Genomic DNA, 17,686 nt, shown 5'->3' on the forward strand with positions numbered 1-17,686 from the left:
GTGGGAGTTGCATCCTGTCAATACCCAGCAGTCATATTTACTTCTCACCTCAAGGCAACGCACCGCAAAGGTTTTGTTACGAGGTAACCCACGTGAGGAGGCTTAGATTTGATCTGTGCCATCAGGTTGTGACGGTGTCAGTAATTTGTTTTTGGCTCCGGGGTTTTCCCGTGGAGCGCTCGGCTGTCGTCTCCAATGCTTTGCCCTCACTCTGCAACACCCCCTTCCCCTTCAGCTTCCCCCTTTTCGCCCATCATCTCTGACGTGACATGGCGTCCTGAGGGGTGAAAGACAAATTGAGGAAGGCTTATTAGATGTATATGCAGCTCAATAATTAACTCAAAGCAATTTGCAGGAATCGCCGCGATCAGCAGAATTTGCCTCTACCTCAGCGGGGTTTATTGCAATCATTAAGTTTCCCCTACACCGGTGGAGAATTAACAGCAGGGTGGGGGTTAGGGGTTCGGAGATTGTTGTGCATGTGCAACCACATGTGCCAAGGATTTTTGGGATCATTCAATTAAACGGGTGTCAGACTTTTGACAGTCTGTTGGGCGCCTGTGCTCCTGTTGAGCCGGGTAGTAGAAACTGTTAATGTACTTTAACACTCGCAAAGTGACTGAGGGAACCCCATTAAGTATTACTGGAGGGTCTTCGGCTCCGACTCCCATAGCAATCAAGCTCCCATTTTTTAATCACATGCCAAAATGCCTTTTATAATAACGCAATTTAATTGATTGGCTTGGGAGACATTTCACCGTGAGTAAGTGGGAGAGTAGTTTTGGAAGCACTCCTAAAATGGAGGTCCATTTACCAAGTGCAGTTCAGTAAGACTTGTTCATTGACAGGCCTGTCTCCTTATTTTGACTGCAGGGTAGTGCGTCTCGGGGTGCCTCTTGCATCTTATTTATTAATCAAAGGTTGAAAGGTGTGTAAAAATTATTCCGACTGCGTGCCAACGAGTGGTTAGAAGCCGCTTGGCGTTGGTGAAAGTAGCTGATGAGTCAGAATATATTTCCCCGTCAGCACAAACGCTGCCGTCAAAACTTGGGTCTCCTGCCAGATTTCACCTGTCTATTTCTCTGCCTGCTACTTAACAGGTTCAAAATCGTATTCCTCTTGTGTGTGTGAGTGGCTGCTGGATTGCAGTATCAGGATAAATACTCTGAAGGATGCTCGAGTTTATCAGCCAACAGATTTCTCTAAGCTGTAGCAGTGATCTTTACGCTCATTGTATTTGTATATAGATGTAATACGGCCTTCATGCAGAGGTTGTTACCTGCTGCAGCTTTGTCATTTCTTATAAAATAGGAAGATGTTAAGATCATATGTCATTGACTGATCTGCACAGTATGGTAGGGTTGGGTTCAACTCGTATTACATTTTAACAAAACCTTGGCAACATTAATTCATGCTGGGTTAAATGCTTACTCTATTATGCAGAGAGGGGGAGACCTTGAAGATTACAGCAAATCAAATATGGTGCTTATTGAAGTGTAGAACATAATTCAGGATATGATCATCATCATCTGTTTCTTGCACACTCCATCTTTTTCTTTTGTTCTTTCGCGTCCTCTCCACACTGGTGCTGCATCCATCTCTTTGACTCATCGAGTCCTCCCTGCTCTCTTCAGAGTTCCTCCCTATTTTGTGTCTCTTTCTTCCTTCTGACTTCCCTTTCACTCAATTCTATTTCCTTTCTTTTCCTTGAGCTCCCTTCCTTTGCTCACTTGCCCTTGATTTTCTGTCGGACCCTCACTCTCTAACTCCGTCCACTTCCCGTCCTTTTCTGGTTCTAGGTCAGAGGAGGCCAACAAGGCCTTTTCAGCGGCGGTGCAGATGCATGACGTGCTGGTGAAAGCGTGGGCCATGTGGGGCGACTACTTGGAGAACATATTCGTCAAGGACCGCCAGCTCCACCTGGGAGTCTCCGCCATCACCTGCTACCTCCACGCCTGCCGGCACCAAAACGAGAGCAAGTCCCGCAAATACCTAGCGAAGGTGATGAGGGAACGGGGAAGCAGGAGTGATCTGTGTGATCATCGAGGTTCAAGTGTGGGAGGCAAAATGCTGACAGTGGCTCTGAAACCACCTCACCAATAAAACCAGTGCCCTTAATCAGGTCTTTTTTCAAGAGAGGGTCACTTTTAATTCTCTGGTGTCCTGACCTCATTGAGCCCATAAATAATTGGTGCTGATGAGAGGAAAGACGTTCTTTTCCCCTCTCTGAAACTCATAGCCACATAACCCACAGTTACAAGCAGAGTGTAGTAATGTGATCGATTCCACTCCAGCGGTGGACAGCGTGGATGGGTTCCAGCAGTAGATCGATGGTGAAGTGAAGGCCATCCTCTGGCACTGGGGGGTGAACAGACTAATGGCTTCCCCTCAAACTCCAATCTCACGACCCTCTACATGGACCGACCTTTCTCTAACAGTCAGACCAATTCCATCGTGCTTAGCAGTTCAGTAAGACCTGTGTGGGAGGTAAAGAGCTGGACTTCTCGCTAACAAGCATCCCACCGCCACGCACGCACGCACGCACGCACGCACACACACACACACACACACACACACACACACACACACACACACTAACTAACTCATTCAGTGCAGCTCCTCTGGAGGGTTTAAGCATAGAAACCAGACCTCCATATGTCAGACTGCATAAATAATAAATATGGTCTTGCCGTGTCCTGTGTTAGCCGCAGACACTGTTTTAATAAAGGCTGCAACCAGCTTCATATTAGATGTTTCACTGGTGACCCCACCCCGCTGGTATTGTGCCGACAAACTGGGTTGGCAATGCTCAGTGCTAATGGATGAAGGGAGATGACCAGTCATTATCAGTAATTATACACAATCTGTGTAGTCGGCTTGGCTTGCTAAAGAGAGCCTGGGGGGGTTGAGTGAGGGTTAATGTCTTCATCATAATGTAGATGCACACACAAGCGCACCAGGGGAGGAGAGATCACCTCCACGTTGGCTCAGCTTTGATCAAAGTAAGCATTGCCAAGATGTACTCCTGTATTTCTCTACAGCCCCCCTCCTGTGAACAGAGCCAGGGAAGCAGCAATGGTCTGATTAATGACAGAGACCTTACCCCTCACTACTCTCTATCTTACAGCAGTTACATTATTGTGAAACGTATGAAGTATTTTAATGTGACAAGCGGTCCATTTAATGTGTTTGTTTCTGCCTTCTGTTCTTATTTTCGTCTCCACCTGTCTTCATCTTCCTCCTGTCTCACGTGTGTGTGTGTGTGTGTGTGTGTGTGTGTGTGTGTGTGTGTGTGTGTGTGTGTTGCTTTTCATCCGCAGGTGCTCTGGCTGCTCAGCTTCGATGACAAGAACACTCTGGCCGACGCCGTGGACAAGTACTGTATTGGAGTCCCGCCCATCCAGTGGTTGGCATGGATACCACAGCTCCTGACCTGCCTGGTTGGGTCAGAAGGCAAACCTCTGCTCAACCTCATCAGCCAGGTGAGGGATTTACAAAACTCCCAAAGCCAAATCTACATTTGTGCTGAAGCCAAAATCCTCGTGGTCGGCTTTGAACTCCATATTCATGAAATCATTTATCAAACAGCTCTGTCCGACAATCTTCACATCATATTCAGTTTCATATCTGGATGTCTGCTACAGCCATCAATCATATTTCCCGTTGGCTTCTTTCATGCGTTTTGGGGCACCACATCTGGCCGGTGTGTTAGCATTAGTGCTCATGCACGTCTTTCTAATCAAGATAAATTAACTGCATTCACGCCAAAGTGGTCTCTCCCCTGCTTTCTATTTACCAAATTAAGCATTGAGATTCCTTCACTGTCCCTTTTTACAGCAATTTATTGGCTTTCACCAGTCCCCGGTGAATTGGTTTTTAAATTATTTGTTCAAGAAATGATTATAAAGTTAATATTGTACGCATCCGCACTGCGGGAACAGAGCTCGTAATTAAACCGAGGACTAATTTGCTTTGCTTAATGGAGTATTATTTCCGCACAATTTGAAGAGGGTGATCTTCAAAGAGTAGTGTGCTATAACAAACAGCCGTCCTCTCAGCAGACCCGGAGTATTGTATAGAGGATATGAGAGAAAGTGGGAAGGAGGATAAACGGAAGAGAGGGAAGGTTTTAAACTTGAAGTGTACAAGACAGATGTGGTTGAATCATGAGAATCCTTTTTCTTTTTTATCATGCAGAGAAAGAGGAAACATCTGACTGTTAAATTCATTAAGAAGGTCGCTTAATGTGAGTTAGCTGTTAAATATGAGCAGAGCAGTAGAAACATTTGTTTTTTGTGCTGGATTTTTATATAATGTGTTACTCGAAGCAGGTGTTTTTAATCTATGTAAAGTGCATTAGAGCTCCACACATGGTCGAAATGAGGTTTAAAGTTGTTGCCTCTTGATTACAGTTTCACAAATACTTGCTGTTTGCACATTTATGGATTGAGACTATACAGATTTTCCTTCTACAAAGATCCAGTCGTTCCTTTGGTCTGACTTGTCATCCTCGAACAAGTGAAGGGTAAAAGGTTCACTGCCTTTTTTTATGTGAAGAACAAAAAAACACATTTCAATGCACGGCATTCTTTATCTCTCTCGCCCGCTTGAATTATTTAGAGTTTCTCTGCGGCGGCGGGATGTTTAAAAAACGTATGTTGAAATATTGATGAAGGTGAGGAGGAGAGCGCCTGTGGGCAGGCGGGGAAGATGAATCAGAAGTTAGCAGAGAACCTCAGCACCTCTTCCCACCTTCCCTCGCTGCCTGCGCCTTGTCTACCGTGCGCCCCCCCCCCCTCCAGCCCACCTTGGCTTTGCCAAAATATGACTTTTCTTATCTCCCCATTAGCGTGGTGATCTGTGGTTCCTCCTCTTCCTCTCTGCCTTCCTTCCTCTTTCATCTTTAATGCAGCTGTTAGCTTCCACTTAAAACTCCCTCTTCCACTTACTCCAGACTTCTCCTCACTTCTCGTCTCCATAGTGCATTTTTCATTTTCAAATGATCCTCTCTTCTCTTGGTTCTAATCACTGTGAAATAGAATCATGAAAATTACACATTTGCTGTACAAAAAACTGAGAATTATTAGACATAGAAAAGAAAGTGTGTGAACAATTTCTGAATACAGTATATGTTCAGTGAGTGCAGGTGTCTATTTGTGTTTGCTTGAGGACAAGGGTGACCCAACTTATTTCGATTTTTTTTTTCTGTGTCTTTTTGTGCTGGAAGTATTTTAGAGATGGGTGCATGTTAGCCACAAAAGAGCAGTTAAAGCTTTTTGCTGGAGGTGCCTGGAAGTGTTTTCCTAGCTGCAGTTCAGTTAAATAATAGTTTTTCCTTCTCACCTTTTGTATTGTGTCCAGGCTGCCCGGGTTTAGACCAGCTAGTTAATCCTATCTCTCTCTCCCCTGCCTCGGTGCTGCTTTTACAGCACACCGCCGCTGACTGACTGATAACTTAGAGTTGTGAGCTACATACCTTTTAGGGAGCTGAGTCTCTTGAGAAAGACCTGCTGAGATCTTGAGCAGTTCCTTTTCGTAGTCCAAAGAGAACTGCTGTCTGTTCCTCTTAGCTGTTCTCGGCCTGAGCTAGCTTTTGTGTAATCTTGATTTGTACAGTCGGAGAATACCTCTGAAGGACCTGGGCCTCGATGTCAGAGGAATTTTGAATCAAGCCAGAGAAAGCTTAGAGGTTCCCAAAATCCATTTAGCTCGAGGCTAATGTGTGGCAAAAAAAAAAAAAAAAAAAAGAGACTTCTTCTATTTCTTCCTCTGTGTTCACCCCCGTGGCCCCCTCCAACACCATCCATCCTCGACCCACCTTTAATCACATTTGAGCTCAGTTTTGTTGTTGAGAGGTGGCGTTATCCCGGCCGGCCCTGCAGACGTATAGAGGGTCTAGAAGGGATCGAGTAGCTTTGTAATCGCAGCCTATGAAATTGGGCTCTGAGACCTGAAAGAACCTCAATGTTTGGCCCTTTACTGTACCAAAATCCAGTGAGCATAAAACCAGGCTCAATGTGTCGTCCACATTCAGAATTTTTTTTTTTTTTTTTTTCAATCTGGTTATTATTTATGTACTTTTAGTCCATTTTTAATATTTTACATCACTGCAACTAAGAGGTATACATGACAAGGAGGAACCTGAGTGCTCAGATACTCCCATACATTAAAGACAAACCTCCAAATGGTCATATTTTCAATTATTAAAAAAATAAAATACCACCAGGCTTATTTTAGCTTGGCTCGTCGTTTTTTAGTAACGACAGATCTCTTTGCTCTCGTTTTAGGGAGCTTTTTGACAGCTCATGTTCTGCCTTGAGGGACTCACTTTGTACAGTCGCCATGATGCGTCACACACGCAAATATATCAGATTTGACCTCCATCATCCTAAGGGGAGATTCCTTCACTGTGTCTGTGCGTGATGTGTCATGGTGGTTGCCCTCTTATGTATTCCAATGTCATTTAGTGACAAGTAGCTACACAGAAAAAGGTGTTTGGATATTTGGTCTGAGCTTTTACTGCATACTCAAGAATTAAAGGAGTAAGGCTTCCCCATCCTCCCCCCAAAATATTCTCCTAGTCTACTGATGGCTGTTGGTTCAAGCCATTAGTTGGCTCGTTGTTGCATGTTTATGACTATAATTTCATTATTTCCAGAGCTGACAGAATTTTATAAGCAGCACTGTTAACACTGTGCTACTTTACAGAGTAAATACAAAATCATATTAGATGAGCTTTTAAAACATGTATTTAACAAGTGCTCGCTCAAACCGAGCCGCCTGTTAGCGACAGTGTTAACAGCAAAATCAAAGCCGCCTTCCCGAAAGAGCAGACTAGACCGCGAACACATTTTTTTTTTCAAGTTACATATAGCATCTCTGACAAAACTTGTATTTGGGGAGAGCTCTATTAAGGACTTAAACAGTGCATCTCATCAAACATTTTCCATATTGCCATATGAGCTTTCAGGACCAAATGGATGGATGATGAATGAAAGAAACCCACAGGTGGGAATTTGTCTTTACTAATTTAGTCTGTTGGTTAGTGCATCATTCTTTGATAGAAAACTGACCTGCATATGCCGTCACATTTTCAAGTGAACTGTGTATGCAACTATATTTGGCTCCCAAACAGCCATTCAGATCCTTATAGATAGAAATAGCAAGAAAGATATATACCTAGTGTCCTGATGTGGGAGCTTGCTGACTTTTTTTTTTTTTTATTATTTAAACATTGATTTTCAGTTCAATGCCACACTGAATTTTTATTTTCAAAAAATGGTCTCGCTCGGGTGCCGCTCTTCAGGCTCTGTGGCTGACCTGTGACCTGAGAGATATATAACTTGTACGCTAAAGGCAGACGCTGAACTCACCTGGTGCCTTACTTAATCAAAGGAATCCTACTCCGCCAAGTTTGAGGTGAATTTGTTGTGTGTTTAAAACTTGAAAACCTCTTATGTCCCGACTTCAACCATGAAGCCTTCCAGTGTTGTCAGGGACTTTTCTTGAAGTCTTGAAGTCAATTTCATCATCAGTCACATCCAGTTTTGTAATTCAGCCATGACGTGTTTTTAAATTTCCCCCTAACTCCCCTGACTCAAAGCTTCAAACACTCCCTCTGTTACAGCAGAGGTCTTTGGCTGTATCAGTATGATCTCTCACTGACACACGTGTCTCCATCGCTTCCCTCTCTCTCTCTCTCTCTCTCTCTCTCTCTCTCTCTCTCTCTCTCTCTCTCTCTCTCTCTCTCTCTCTCTCTCTCTCTCCCCCCCTCAGGGGGAGTCTTTGAAATGTAATCTCTGACCCTCTTTTATCTGCTAGGTGGGACGAGTGTACCCCCAGGCCGTCTACTTCCCGATCCGCACCCTTTACCTGACTCTCAAGATCGAGCAGAGGGAGCGCTACAAAAGTGGTAAGTAAACATGGCTGGCCGTAGTGTGTTGATTCTTTACCACACTTTGGACATTAAAAAGCTTTTTCTTCCTCCTGCTATCATGCTGAGTTATACCATTTAAAAGTATGTGTAGGTGCAGAAAATGTGTCTATAGCTTATGAAATATGCCCTGTGACGTATATTTTCCCCCAGTGTTACTGTGGACTGTTTGTCTTGAAGCAGAAATTGTTCTGAAGAACATACAATGTCAAATTTGCCTTTGCTTGTGTTTGTGTTCCTCCTTTCTGCCTACTGTTTTCTTCTCCTGTCATTTTTCCCCCCCCTCACCCTGTCCTCCGCTCGTCTCCCCGCAGACTCATCCGGTCAGCAGCAGCCCAGTTCGGTGGGGGCCCAGCCTCACTCGGGGTCCTCCGACCCGGGGCCCATCCGGGCCACTGCTCCAATGTGGCGCTGCAGCCGGATCATGCACATGCAGCGGGAGCTCCACCCCACCCTGCTCTCCTCCCTGGAGGGCATTGTGGACCAGATGGTGTGGTTCAGAGAGAACTGGCATGAAGAGGTGAGAAGAATAAAGGTGCTGCGTGTGTGTGTGCGTGTGTGTGCGTGTGTGTGTGCGTGTGTGTGTGTGTGTGTGTGTGTGTGTGTGTGTGTGTGTGTGTGTGTGTGTGTGTGTGTGTGTGTGTGTGTGTGTGTGAATCTGTTGCGGTGTGTGTGTGTGTGTGTCTGTGTCTGAATCTGTTGCGGCGTGTGTGTGTGTGTGTCTGTCTGAATCTGTTGCGGTGTGTGTGTGTGTGTGTGTGTGTCTGTGTCTGAATCTGTTGCGGCGTGTGTGTTTTAAGTGGTTCAGACGGTGATAAAACAATACAGCTGGCGGTGAAAATGTTCACGTGTGAAAGCAAGTTGGAGTGAACATCTTGTGCATATGTGTGTCATGCAACTTTCTCAAACAGATGATGGCCGTTTTTTTTCTTTTCTTAAGAATATTTGTGGGACATTTTTGCTTTTATTTGTACAGCACAGTGAAGACAAGACATCAAATGTCTTGAAACAGAGATGACAGACCTGGCTGCCAGGTTAATGGCAGATTATATTGAAGACGGAATTACCAGAAGCCTCGTGTAAATTCCCAGACAGTAGATTTCTCTTAATTTCGTTACATCTCGGCTGGTATTTTCTCAAATCCCTTTAGTTGGAGCCCACGTCGACTTAAATCACACATTCAGACAGCAGTATTTTTTCTACCTAGCGAACTAGTTGTCAGACCAGGAGGTAGGCCTGGCACAATCATCCAAACTGAACTTGCTGCAAATTGTTTTAGCCGTGCATGGTGTGGTGGAGGTGGGGAGAGGGGGGGAGGGTGAAGTCTGGGAGAAGGAGATGCAGTAGGAGGAGAGAAGACAGAGACAAGTGATGGATGGCTGCGATGAGCGTGCAGGACGGGGCAGGGATTTAGGGCTGGAAGTTTGTTGGTGTGAGAGAGAGAGAGATTACCTGATGATTCGGGGGACTCGGCAGCAGCTGCAGGCTCTCTGCTTCATTCCACTGGGCAAGCAGGGCCAAAGGTATTCAACATCGTCATCACCTTTCTCCTCTCCTTTGTTGTGGTCACTGTATAACTTCACGTTGGTGCAACTCGTTTCCTTGAGGGATCGTAGGCGCCTCTGACAGAGATTAAACTCCACAGATACTTTCAAATTAACTCAGATTGGAGTATCTGTAAACAGTAGTAATCTAATTATAGTATTTTTTTTTCCCTCCTCTATTTGCCTCTGTCTCTCTCTCTCTGCAGGTCTTAAGGCAGCTCCAGCAGGGCCTTGCTAAATGCTACTCAGTGGCCTTTGAGAAGAGCGGTGCAGTATCTGATGCCAAGATCACACCACACACGCTCAATTTCGTCAAGAAGCTGGTTAGCACCTTCGGCGTCGGCTTGGAGAACGTCTCCAATGTTTCCACCATGTTCTCCAGTGCTGCCTCTGAGTCTCTGGCTCGCCGAGCCCAGGCCACAGCCCAGGACCCCGTTTTCCAGAAGATGAAGGGACAGTTCACAACAGGTTGGTCGGCTTTTAAACTCTGAATGTGTAGATGTAGAAGCTCACGGGACAGAAAGACGAGCATCGACGAGTTCTTTCACGTTGGGGTTGTTCCTCTGTGTTTACTTTTTTGAACTTTTGTTGTTTGCTCACTTTACTTTCATGCCTTTCAGCCATGTTCAATTTCAGTATCACTTGTTTACCATCTTCCAACTTCATCATAACACTTGGGAATTGGAAGAGACAAAGTAAGTGAAGCCTATGTTTTCAGGCAACCAGAATAGTTGTTTTGTGAGTATGAAAAGGTGCGACAATTGTCCAGGTCGAGAAACCAGCAACACCTCATCGCTCCTCTCCCTAAAGACTTCACCTGACATCAGCCACCTTTCAGCAAACAAAAGCAGTATTTGTGCCACCGTGTGTCGATATTAGTTTACATCATGAGTCACGCTGTGCTTTGTTGCAATATATTTAACTGGTTATGTCATATCTGCACAGGCACTTTACTCGTATCAGTGCTGCTCAGAGCAGCCTGTGCTGTCGCCCGGAGCAGCTGGAGCTCTGCCGTTCTACAATGTAATTAAGGTTTCCTGCAAGATGATTGGATTTTAGGGAGGGATCGGGGCTGGTGACGGGTCAGAAATAGATGTTTGTCTGTGTGTCTGTCTGTGTCTTCATTACACATTGTGTGCAAACGCCCACACTGGTTTTGATTATACACAAGTCAGCGGCAGTTCTAATCTGAGCTGGTGCTGCTCTGCCGTGATGATCTCAACAACCCGTCCATGTTTGATGAAGTAAAGCAGAAGACTGTTTTTGTTATTTTCGTCCTCGCTCTGTTGAAACTATAAAACAATGATGTCTAGTTAGCGCGCCACCAAACATACAGCTTTTTGAAAAGAAACGAGGAGTGACTTCAGCGAATGATACCATTATGACATTATGCAAAAATGTATTGACTTTGTTTTTCATGAGAGAAGTTGAATGGGAGTTCATGGAGCTGGAGCCTTTTTGGAGCCGGCCCCTAGTGGCCATTGGTAGTATTGCAGTTTAAGGCACTTCCACATTGGGCTCACTTTTCAGACCCAGAAGCTGCGTCCACTTTTATATACAGTCTATATACCAGACCCAAATTCCCTGCATGAATATGTGGGTCTGGCCAAGCTCCGTTTGAGATTGTTTCAAGTCGGTGCATCCTAATGTGCGTAAACCTTGGGTTAATTACGAAACTATCAGAGCGACGAAACTCCCAAAGCTATAAATAACAGAGACCCTCACCCAATGTCAGTGGAGTGTTGTTAAATGTCCGCTGCAGCATTTTTTTTTTTAGGCATTGTTCTTGCGCTGGCTTCATTTCCTCAATATTTGCTTGCATTGCTACATCATCGCTTCATCCTGCTCTACAAGCGCCTTTCAGGAACTACGTCTCAAAACAAACACTTAACTTCAACGTCATCGCACTTAGCCACTCGCACTGGTCGCTGATTGGTCATGGGAACATGTTTTCCGGTCTATGATCACAGGGAAGACTGAAGCTGTGAGCAACAGTCGGGCGGAGCCACGTTAGGTAGCTGGGGAATTTTACTGAAATGTACTTGTTTTGTAACCTAAGTTTGACAAAGTACCACCAGCCACCAGTTAAGTGTTGTATCATTATTTGTATAAACTGGATTCTCTTCCCTGTTCAAAAAAAAAACAGGTGAATTCAAGAGTCTGCTTCAGGGATAAGACACTCGATACCTTTTTCCTGCTTTATAGGGGCCTATAAGAATAACAGAGTAGCTATTTTGTTCTCATTACAGAGAAAATCATTTGTTGGAGAAAATAATTGGGAGTCAATTACCAACATAAATAGCTCTTGTCTGTGTGGGTCTTCCAGGTAGGATGATACAAGAGTAACGAAAACAACGTCTGCTGAATTTCTCTAGCAGAGGGTTTAGTTAATGGTCTGTTGTTAGAAACATTCACTGGATTTTATTTCACTCAACGGTGAACCTCCAGATATCGAGCCATAATTGAAATGACCCATTGACAGTGTGAGTTGCATGTAGCTGGTATCTTAAGTCGCGTACCTTTTTTAAATCCTGAAACCTCAGAGGAATCTCTCTACGTTCCTAATCTTTTCTCAGAGGTGTCGCATGCTGATGTGACATCGCAGATCAGGCGTTGGAGGACACTCTGCATCGACAGGCAGTTCTCTGATCTAACCCCAGTTTTGGATTAACACACTTCAAAGCACCAAAATCTGTGATATTCATATGTCTGCTTGTAAAGCAGCGATGAAGCCTGCAGTCATTTTGGCCCGCATGTTCAGATTCATGTGCGAGCTGTGGAATCCAACAGGACAGGTGCAGTTTTAGGGAAGCCAAGGCCCCCTCTGAGACATTTTTCTCAAAACAATCATTCCCCTGTTTTTGGAAGCCACGTGTCTGTTTTTCTACATTACATAAGGGAGTTGAACCACAGTTCAGCGGACCCGACTTTAACAAGGAGCGTCTGCAGCTCCCAGTCTTCAAAAAAACCTTTTTTGCTGACTCCGCCTCAATTCTACAGACCGACTCCACATACATGTTCATTGAATTACGCTCACAGTAAACAGTCTGGTCTCTCAGGTTGGGTTTTTTTTTTCCGCATTTCCACACTACTCCTCCCTCTTCTTTCGCCGCTCCACTCTGCTACTCAGTTTCGCATGTGCTGATATCCTCTCACTGGTCCTGAGAGCAGCCAGCAGGGCTAATGTGTTTGGCCCTGAGACATAGAGGAGGAGGAGACAAGTGAATGAAAAGCAGGCAGGGAAGAATTGTCAGCCAACTTTGAGAGAGGAAAGTTGTAATCACTTTGAGCGAAAGAGATGGAAGAGAAGAAGTGAGGAAAAACCGAATACAATATATAGAAAACAAAGAAAGAGGAAACATGGCGACAGGTGTGATGACGTTAGCGCACCAAAGCTTTTAAAAGTGCATACGGACTGACTGAATGAACAGAACAAACGAGTGAGCGAGGCTCGGAGTGAGCGCTGTGCTTATGAATCTCACCAGATGTTGAGGTGCCAGCTGTGCTCACGCAGCCAGGAGTCACCGGGGCTTCTGCCTAGCAGGGTGCCTGCCGACCATCGCCACGCAGCTGTCCGCACGGCGACGCAGGAGCAGGGCCGACAGAGACTGAAACCACACAAGGCTTCCAGAGCGGAACAAACAGGGTTTACAGAGCTGCAGAGCAGCCAAGCTCCCATTCCTCGCACCACGCTAGTGGCTCACTCGCTTTCACAGGGTTTGTGGGCCGGAAAATATGGGTTTATGTGTGCACATATAACATTTGGCAGCAGGGAGGCATTCAAATCCAATTACGGAGAATGCTATTTGCATGAGTTACTGTTTTAGCAGTGGATCTGTTCCAGAGACTTTTGTCGGAAGAGCTTTTCATGAAAAAATTTACACGTTTCCTGGCTTTCTATTCTGTGCCTATTGTATAGCCATTTGACATGCTACAATTACATTAACATATTTAAATGTAACTCAGAATAAGTCTGTGTAGCAATTTGGCTTAGCACCTACGTATCCTCAGCTAGTCTGAAGTCAGAAGCTTTAAATGTGAACTTTTATGGCCAGAAATCCCACAACCTCCATCTATACTGCTGCAGTGACCTCTGGAACACAACTTCAGCTCACCAACCAGCCATAATATTTGGAATAGACTCCACCACATGCATACATACAGTACAGTAGCACACGGGGCCAGGCCAGTACATGAGGGAATGATGGTTCTATATACAGAGGTGGCCCACCTCCCGACGCTGGAGCCATAATTTGGTGCAGCAGTGCAGATCCTCTGCTGTGGTCTGTCGTGCAGACCAGGTAGGGCAGAGTAGCAGCCCTGCTTTCTACACACAGGTCAGAGAGCAGCCTGGCTACTCTTCACACTGCACGCTGCCTTTCAGCATCCTATTCCACCCCGAGTAGGGGTCAAAGAGGAGTTCAGAGGAGCAGAAAATAACTCTCTCACTGGCTGTGTTGTTCTCCTGTAGTTTCTCTGCGCAGCGGTCGGCACTTTAGTCTTCAAACACACACAGTGTGCTATTACAAGATTAATTGTAATATTAACAGCTCTGTTCCAGTTTGTAATCTTGTCCTTTGAAGTTGTACATTTTAACAGAGTTTGCATTAATATTAGCAGACCAATCCATAAACCCAAAAAATGGCCAGTTTACTAAAGTTTAAGTAGCAGTTTGTCTTTTTTTGTTTTTTAAGTTCCACTAACTGACCAAAGGTTGAACGGATGCGACATAATTTGTTCACACAATGCCACATTTATTTATTTTTGTCTAATTTTGAAAAATGGTCTTAAACATTAAAGCATATAAATACATTTATAGACTATATCTATAAGTTTAGTTAGACCGCATAACAAGATGAAATATTGGTGACTTGTTGTTTCAGATCATGTTTGACAGCATGTTGGAATACTTTCATCAGGAGTTGTTAACAAAATGTTTGTGTCTCACACTCGGCAGTCCCCAGATTTAACCAGGTAAAATGATTCACACCTGATAGAGATGAACTACTATTACTTATATTGCCTCATGGCTGCGAAAGAGTGGAGCATGTCTCACTTTTTCTATTAGTAGGCATTATACACTTTTATGGTGCTGAATTGTTGTCGTGCTGCAATTTCTCAGGACCGTTTCAATTTTCCCTCCGCTATCGAGGCAGGGAATTGCAGGCAGACGGATGGCGAAATAAGGCCACTCGGAAAAGAACATTGGATGTTTTAAAGGGCTTATTTAAAGTATTAGGAGGTCTCACTCTGGGAGAGATTGAACAGGTTTGAAATGGCAAGGCCTCGCAGTTTCATGGATTCATTATAACAGTCGGCACAACAGGGTCTACTGAAATAGGAGAGGTACTTCCGTGTGCGTGTGCGTGCGTGCGTGTGTGTGTGTGTGTGTGTGTGTGTGTGTGTGTGTGTGTGTGTGTGTGTGTGTGTGTGTGTGTGTGCGCGCGCATTCATGTTACAGAAATGTCCTGAGGGACTTATTCTAAAATGGAAAACCTGCCTGCCTCACTTCCCCTCCTTCCGTTGTTATTGCCGCAGCTCATCACAATATGTTATGTGCAATATGAGTTGTGACTTGAAACAAGAATTTAATACTTTAAGACTCTCATTTTTATAGCTCTAATTTAATCAGCTCCGGGCCTCCGCCGGGGAGTTTTTAAGTCGATAGAGCAAACAATTCTTTGTGCTGCCAGCCGTCCCATGAATAACTTATCTGGGAAGTTCCCTTAAGCAAGGCACTGTACCACGCTGCTGGAGTGGAGCGGCCAAGAGTGCAACACAATATGTAGAGTGGACTTTTTCCACACATAAATTTGTGTCACCACCACCAACCTGAAGGCCGTCACTGGGGGAAAACGAGGGTTTTATTCCACGTTATTGGATAAATAACAGTGAAGTAAATTCACACATCTCACTGGAATTCATCTTCACAGTCTGTCGTTTCAAACAAGCGCTGCAACATTCACACTGAAACATCATTTGACCGATAAGCTTTCAAACTTTATTTTCATTGATTCTTTCTATTGTTCTGGTTATATGCGACTGTAGTTTGAGTATCGTCATGGGTGTGGATGCTGCTTGTATTTGTTTCAGCCAGTAATAGTATTTTATTCAAAAGTTTATTTGGAAATTAATTTGTATGCGTAACATTTATAACACGTTTGAGCTGTCCACTATCTTGTTCTGTTGAGGATAGTTGATTATGAATGACGGGTGTAACACACTCACTCCCCCATCTAGACTTTATCTGATCACATTCAAAGCCTGTATTTGGTTTTGTACGTATGTTTTCCTTTCTCTTTCATTCGGTAAATGTTTAATATCACACCGGTCTGTTACCGTGGCTCCGCCCACTTATTGCTCACAGCTTCAGTTTTCACTGTGATAATAGTCTGGAAACCCTGTTCAGCCACTCTGAAGAGAGGATCAGTCAGTGACCAGTGGGGGGGGGGGACTTTTAACTATTTCCAACAATGGTGGCAGTAGAGTTATAAGCAAATGTAAAAGCCAGTTCTGATAAGAACAACTTCTCTCCTTCTCCCCTACCAGACTTTGACTTCAGCGTGCCGGGCTCCATGAAGCTTCACAATCTGATCTCCAAGCTGAAGAAGTGGATCAAGATCCTGGAGGCCAAGACCAAACAGCTGCCCAAGTTCTTCCTCATTGAGGAGAAGTGTCGCTTCCTGAGCAATTTCTCTGCACAAACAGCCGAAGTGGAGATCCCTGGCGAATTCCTAATGCCCAAACCGACACACTACTACATCAAGATTGCCAGGTAAGCATCTCTTCTGCTCACGGACAGCTCGATTCGGTGCCAGTCATTGTAGATACTTCGGTTTGGAGTCGCCGAGGAGAATTCTCTCCACCCATCCTGCCTCCCAAGTTGTTTACTACCTTGTTTCTTTTTCTCATCTCCAGGTTCATGCCCAGAGTGGAAATTGTTCAGAAACACAACACGGCAGCCCGTCGTCTCTACATCCGCGGCCACAACGGAAAGATCTACCCCTACCTGGTGATGAACGACGCCTGCCTGACTGAGTCGCGTCGAGAGGAGAGGGTTCTCCAGCTGCTCCGCCTCCTCAACCCCTGTCTGGAGAAGAGGAAGGAGACCACCAAGAGGCACCTCTTCTTCACCGGTATGACCAGGATGTGGCTTCTCCGCACGAGGTTCAGAAATATATCAGACATTTTGTAAGGATTATGAAAAGAACAAGACAGGAAAGAAGGAACGCCTTATTTTTTTTTTTATACACTCGTTTGTCCAGAAACATACTGTTATATCACAGAAACGATTTCAATTCGCTTTCGAGCGCTGTTTCCAGTCTCGTCATCCCCTCATGGTTTATCTCCACCCAGATGTTTGCTCATTTATACACTTGATGGTTTGTTTAAGGGGAAATCGAGATGGGGAATTCAACAGTCCCTTCCATCTGGAGTGGCTGCTATTGATTTGATTTGGGGTGCCGGTGTATGTAAATGTTTAGACTGCTTTCACTGAATGACCCACACGCAGCCTTTTACCTTCCGTGACCCTGCTTGGTGTTGATTGACGGCATGCCTTTGGTGCAGCTCTTTCCCAACCCTGGAGTATTTTAGTTGTAGATTTAGATCTGTGGTTTACACTGTGGTAAAACAGTTTGTTCGCTAGCAAGTGCAGCCAAATGTTTACGCTCTCCATGTCACTGATGCGGTTGTTCTCCCACCACTCTTCTTCTTCTTTTTTTTTTCCCCCCTCTCGTGCTTCATGCAATTTTATTTCCTTCCTCCTCTCTCCCCCTCGCCTCCTTCCTCCTTTTCGTCCTCTCCCTCCTCTCCCTCCTCCCTCCGTCTCTCCAGTGCCCCGAGTGGTGGCAGTGTCGCCTCAGATGCGGCTGGTCGAGGACAACCCTTCATCTCTGTCACTGGTGGAAATCTACAAACAGCGCTGTGCCAAGAAGGGCATCGAGCACGACAACCCCATCTCCAGATATTACGATCGTCTGGCCACTGTGCAGGCCAGAGGCACACAGGCCAGCCACCAGGTATGAAGACGATCACATAACAGAGTAGACGGATTATAACAACTTTTCAGATTTTTTTAGTTAATAGTTAATGATTTATGAAGTGTAAGAAATAGGACTATTTGTCTTCTCCTAATGAGCCATTAAAGCTTAATTTATAAAATAAAAAAATCCACAATTTTGGAGATGAAGTTTTTACTCGTCAACCA

The 17,686-nt window shown here is 44.8% G+C and overlaps 1 protein-coding gene across 2 annotated transcripts in view; it reads left to right on the plus strand.

Annotated features, from left to right (window-relative positions):
* Positions 1 to 17,686, plus strand: part of trrap (transformation/transcription domain-associated protein) — an 83,515-nt gene that overhangs the window by 58,466 nt on the left and 7,363 nt on the right. For both annotated transcript variants that reach the window (XM_069155970.1, XM_069155971.1), the window contains 8 exons: positions 1,800 to 2,001; positions 3,321 to 3,482; positions 7,822 to 7,912; positions 8,248 to 8,453; positions 9,684 to 9,945; positions 16,027 to 16,252; positions 16,396 to 16,613; positions 17,314 to 17,498. In XM_069155970.1, coding sequence (XP_069012071.1) covers positions 1,800 to 2,001; positions 3,321 to 3,482; positions 7,822 to 7,912; positions 8,248 to 8,453; positions 9,684 to 9,945; positions 16,027 to 16,252; positions 16,396 to 16,613; positions 17,314 to 17,498 — 1,552 coding nt within the window. The remainder of the gene's footprint in view (positions 1 to 1,799; positions 2,002 to 3,320; positions 3,483 to 7,821; positions 7,913 to 8,247; positions 8,454 to 9,683; positions 9,946 to 16,026; positions 16,253 to 16,395; positions 16,614 to 17,313; positions 17,499 to 17,686) is intronic.

This window comes from Embiotoca jacksoni, unplaced genomic scaffold (assembly GCF_022577435.1).
Source record: "Embiotoca jacksoni isolate LCO1_2020_lvr unplaced genomic scaffold, fEmbJac1.0.p SCAF_20, whole genome shotgun sequence".
In the NCBI taxonomy this organism is placed as follows: Eukaryota; Metazoa; Chordata; class Actinopteri; family Embiotocidae; genus Embiotoca; species Embiotoca jacksoni.